This window comes from Nicrophorus vespilloides, unplaced genomic scaffold (assembly GCF_001412225.1).
Source record: "Nicrophorus vespilloides isolate i.1.1-1 unplaced genomic scaffold, Nicve_v1.0, whole genome shotgun sequence".
NCBI lineage: Eukaryota > Metazoa > Arthropoda > Insecta > Coleoptera > Silphidae > Nicrophorus > Nicrophorus vespilloides.
Window position 1 is genome coordinate 1 of NW_017095927.1, and position 4,942 is coordinate 4,942.

At 30.8% G+C, this 4,942-nt stretch overlaps 1 protein-coding gene across 1 annotated transcript; it reads right to left on the reverse strand.

Annotated features, from left to right (window-relative positions):
- Positions 1-1,831: 1,831 nt before the first annotated feature.
- Positions 1,832-3,270, reverse strand: LOC108568745 (kielin/chordin-like protein). Its single transcript, XM_017930015.1, has 6 exons — positions 3,201-3,270; positions 2,645-2,873; positions 2,477-2,589; positions 2,170-2,418; positions 2,063-2,110; positions 1,832-2,008 (listed from the first exon to the last, which is right to left on the reverse strand). The coding sequence occupies exons 1-6, from the start codon at positions 3,253-3,255 to the stop codon at positions 1,854-1,856; spliced, it is 849 nt and encodes a 282-aa protein (XP_017785504.1). The 5' UTR covers positions 3,256-3,270; the 3' UTR covers positions 1,832-1,853.
- Positions 3,271-4,942: the final 1,672 nt, after the last annotated feature.

Here is a 4,942-nt window from a genome sequence, read left to right on the forward strand (position 1 = left end):
GAATACACCTGTGATAAATGCGATACGTCGGGCATCTTTTTGTTTGGAGCTAAGCCCTTCTGGCCGAGCAAGGGAATGCCCCTTTTAATTGATTTTTTTAACATGATGAGCCAATGGAAGTACCGCATATATAAGCATGATCAAAGACTTTTTTGGCCTACCTGTAAATATTCGCTCCAAAAAGTGGAATAGGGTAGATTTTATGAACAAGTGCAATGTGAATGTTCCAGTGCAGCAGCTTATACAAAGCTTCCTGTTTTTCATAAATGTGGTGTGGTCTGGTCATGTACATATCTACACAGATGGTTCAGTGATACATGACCCCAAATCTTCTGCCTATGGGATTTATATTGATGGCGAAGGCCTATCTGAGAGCGGAAGGATTCCAGAGGTTTCCTCGATATTCACAGCTGAGTTATATGCAATTTGCAGGGCACTAAAACTAATTGAGAAAAACGAATGGAGTAAGAGTGTGTTTTTTTCTGACTCTAAAAGTGCGTAAGACGCTATTCAATCCTCGCAATATTCAGCCAAAATAAATTATATTGTTCTCCAAATCAAGGACAGGTTGAGTCTCTTGGAAAGTATTGGGTCAGAGGTCTCGCTGTGCTGGATACCGGAACATGCTGGGATCCCTGGGAACGAAAGGGCGGATGCGTTGGCGAGTGAGGGTCATATGGCCAATATCACGGACCTACTTGTTCCGTTCTCGGATATCAGTGAAATAATCAACAAGGAAGAAAGGGAAAAACCTATATGAAATCAGATCAGAGAACAAGGGAAAATATTATTTCGAGGGCAATCTGAGAGTGGGAATGATACCATGGTTTCAAGAGTTAAAGTTCACTAAGAAATCTGAAATATCAGCTCTGTGCAGATTACGAACCGGCCATAACAGATCTGCAACTTATCTTTTTAGGATGAATTTGGTGGATTCACCGCACTGTGACTATGGGATGATATCCACCACTAATCACATTTTTTTTGAATGTGAAAACAACAGTGCTGCTACAAAAGTGGTCATAAGTGGACAAATCACTCAAAAAGTTTACCTTCCAACATCAATAGACGTCCTGTTAAGGATGAAGGATATCAAGATATATAGACTGATTTTAAATTTTATCAAAAACTCTGGATGTGTTGTTTGAATATTTATTATATATGTATTTATTCTGTTGTCTTTTTATGCTTTGTTACCCCTTATTAATCTGTTCTAACACTTTTTATTTACCGATCCGAGGCCTTCCCACTCTGTGATAAGAGCTGATAGGAACCCTGCTCGTGAAGAGTTTGTATAAATATTGAATTTTTTTTTTTTAATTATTTATAAGTTTACTGTATATTTATACATTAGCAGGGTGATTCTATGTAATTGTCTTTAATAGTCTATTCATCTTTTTATTGTTATATCTCTTCATCTTTTTATTTTTTGCTTGTTTATATACTCTTTTAGTTTGTACTAGACATTGACTGGCTACATACACTGTGAGGTGTGAGCTAAGTGCACACCTCCACTCTATTATAGAGTGGAGGAATCAGAACAGAACAGATTACTTATAAATAACAAATTATAAATCTTTTATAAAAAAGTTTCAATTCTAATTAACTCTATTAAAGAGTGGAGGAATCAGAACAGAACAGAACTGTCTATATACACAAAACTGAATAATTTTAATGAATAAAAATTTGTATGTAATTTAAAATTAACATTAAAGTTAATTTTAACATAAAATGTGTTGTAATGATTTTTTGTAATCAATTATTGGAACTTATTTAAAAAATTATTTTATTTTGTTTAATATTTTTCACAATAAATAATGATATATTAGTGTAATAAAAGTATTTTAATGAATTCACGATGAATACACGTATTTCTTTATACATGAAACGAAAGGTGGCATCGCGCATTCACATTTAATTTCTAAGGTCGTTGTATCGCTTTCTTTTTCGGATCTTTCGAATTTATCACCAACGCCCATCAATTTGCTGCCATACTTACATTGCAGATCTAAAAATCAAACTTAATAATATTTCTCTCCGATATAATGAAAATATTAATTACCTGAGCTTCCCTTGGGCTTCGCTGCAGAGATGATGGTATCATTTTTCGCTGTAATTAATATATTTAATTAATGTTATGCGTATTACAGGTAAAATAATAAGACTCACGACAAATAAAATCGTATGGACAACAATCGTTCTTATCGTAGTAGGCAGGAGCGCAGTTCTTCCTAATGTCCTGGATATGCCTCAACTCTGTATCGCACGTTGATTTCTTGCAGAACGGCTCTACGAATTCACCGGCGAATCCTTCCATGCACACGCATTTTGTGCAAGGTTGATCAGGGGGCGAAAACCTCTGGCCTTCCAAATACGTTTCATTGCCTACTTTGCATTTTGAGCTCTCTTCAAATGGTGCTATGAATAACAAGAACAATAAGTACAATTTAATATATAAAAGGTAAAATTCACGTACGGCAGACTTCTCCTGCGGCGCAGCATTTATTTAAGCTGTATTTCAAGTGACAACCTGGATCGGGTCGTACTCCCAACCATTCGGGACAATCCAGAATAGCACAGGTCACTTCACTGAAATATATATAAATTAATTATGTAACACAACATTTAGTTGAACTATACGTACCCAGATCTACACCTGCATCCAACATTACAATTCTCGTAAGTTTCTTCTGGCAACTTATCCGCGTTGCCGAATAGTTTACCTCTGAAGTAGCATTGATCTTCGGGCAGCTTTTCCAGATGCGAACAGTCATATTTCATCGGACAACAATCATCCGGCTTCTCATATATCGGCTTACATTCTAGTCCTTCATACAGCAGATTCGAGTCTTTGCATCCTTCAGGACATTCGGCTAAACAAATTTACAATTATTCAATATCCTTGAGAAACAACTTTCCTCTTTTCTGAGAGGTCACCTAATGCAAATAATATTAACAATATAAACAAAGCAAATGTAAATAGAAATTAACATAAAATAATAACTTTTATATAATAATTATTTAATTCATACTCTCACAAGCTTTAAAACAAAACAAATAAATATGAAAAATTCTTTATAAGCATCTAATTTAGAGGACATAAACATAAAACCATTGTGATTAAATCGTATAATTTATTTTAATGTTAAATAGCGTGTTATATTCTCTTAATTTAATTTATAATTGTTCAATAAAATTACCTTGTATGTATTGCGTAATTGATAAAATTAATATTATAGTTTTAAACATCTTCATATTTGTTGTTTTGTTGCTGGCTGTCTGAAAACTGTTAAATGTGCGCGGTTTTTCTTTGTATTTATATGGATGGCATCAATAACGAGTATGACTAATACAAATGTTCGAAATGGGGGGAAACTACATATACGTAAAAGACAACTATAAAATGATGGTTTAATGTAAAGAACATACTCAGAGAAATATCAATATGAGCGTTACTTATTAACTTATTCGCATCAATATTTATTGATTTATGGATGAACAATTATTACTTTATATATTTATGTCGATTTAATTGCAATTTTCTTGTTAACCTTGGATTTCTCATGTTGTATGCTCGATTATCTATTGTATGAACATGAACAACCGGTCCGTTTTTTGTGATTCTTTTGTTAATGAATACTGAACTTGATTATATAATCAATCTATAATTCATCAATATTAACTATTATTTATATAAATTATTATTAATATAAAGGAAACTTATTTAAATCATGAAGAATTATGATAATTGTCTGTAAAGATGTTCATCATTAATTGTTTTAATTGAACCAGAATTCCTGGTTAGATTACAATAATGACATTTTCAAATCAAAAAAAGTTTACTAATTTAAATTGATAAATTACAATAAGGGCAGAGACCTATTACCAGCAGCTGTTTGTAACAGTTAATTATTTATTATTATTTTATAATAACGTTGTTGTAATCAATATTATTATTATTATATTATTAATATTTTGATTATGTATACTATAATATATTTTAAATGAATGAAATCAGTATTTTTTACTTAATTAATTTAAAAATATAATAACTTAACCAGCGAGTACGGAAAAAAGTAGTATTAATATATTTGGTTTTTGATTCTGACGAAGTTACAACCTTGAACATCTATCTATTGTTATCTCTTTAAACAATTTTTATATAAAAAAAACCAGAAATTTTAGAGGACATCGAAAAACACCTGATGACCTTTTTTTCGTGGAAAACCCAATTACATCTGGAAGATAAAGTCAGATGAAATGTATTATTAATTAAAATAAAATTGTGAATTTATAAAAGAAACACATATTATTTATATTAAAATGAAAGTTATAATATTATGATTATTGATATTAAGAAAAGTATGTAAAAATGGGATGTGCAGAGAATAAATACTATGAATACAAATTATACAAAGAATATGTACATGTTTAATATATTCACTGAACGTGTATACACTATAAAAATAGTAAATTTGAGATATATGTAAGTCCTATAGGAGTGGTAACCTCCAAGCAAGTTACTCCACTTACTGTTATTTAATAGTCTTTGTCAAAGAAATTCAGAACGAAATGAGTTATTATTCCCAAATTTTATACATTTTGTAAATAAAAATCAAATAAAAGTTATTTATCTATATAAAATAAACCTACAATAACATAACATAAATGTCTTCCTTGAGTATCAATATAATAATAATAAGTATCTCTTTAATAGCAACTTAACACAATTATCTTGTGAAGGGACAATGAGTAAATGTATTTCTATAACAAAAATAGTATACAAACTCACAATTAATGATAATACAAAGTACGATATTTGATCTAAAAGAAATTAAAAATTGTTTTCCTGAAACCACCAACTAAGACTAAATTATATAATACAAAAATGTATGCATTTCAAAAAGGGGCTGCGTGGGAGTACTATTTCGTGGAAAGGAAA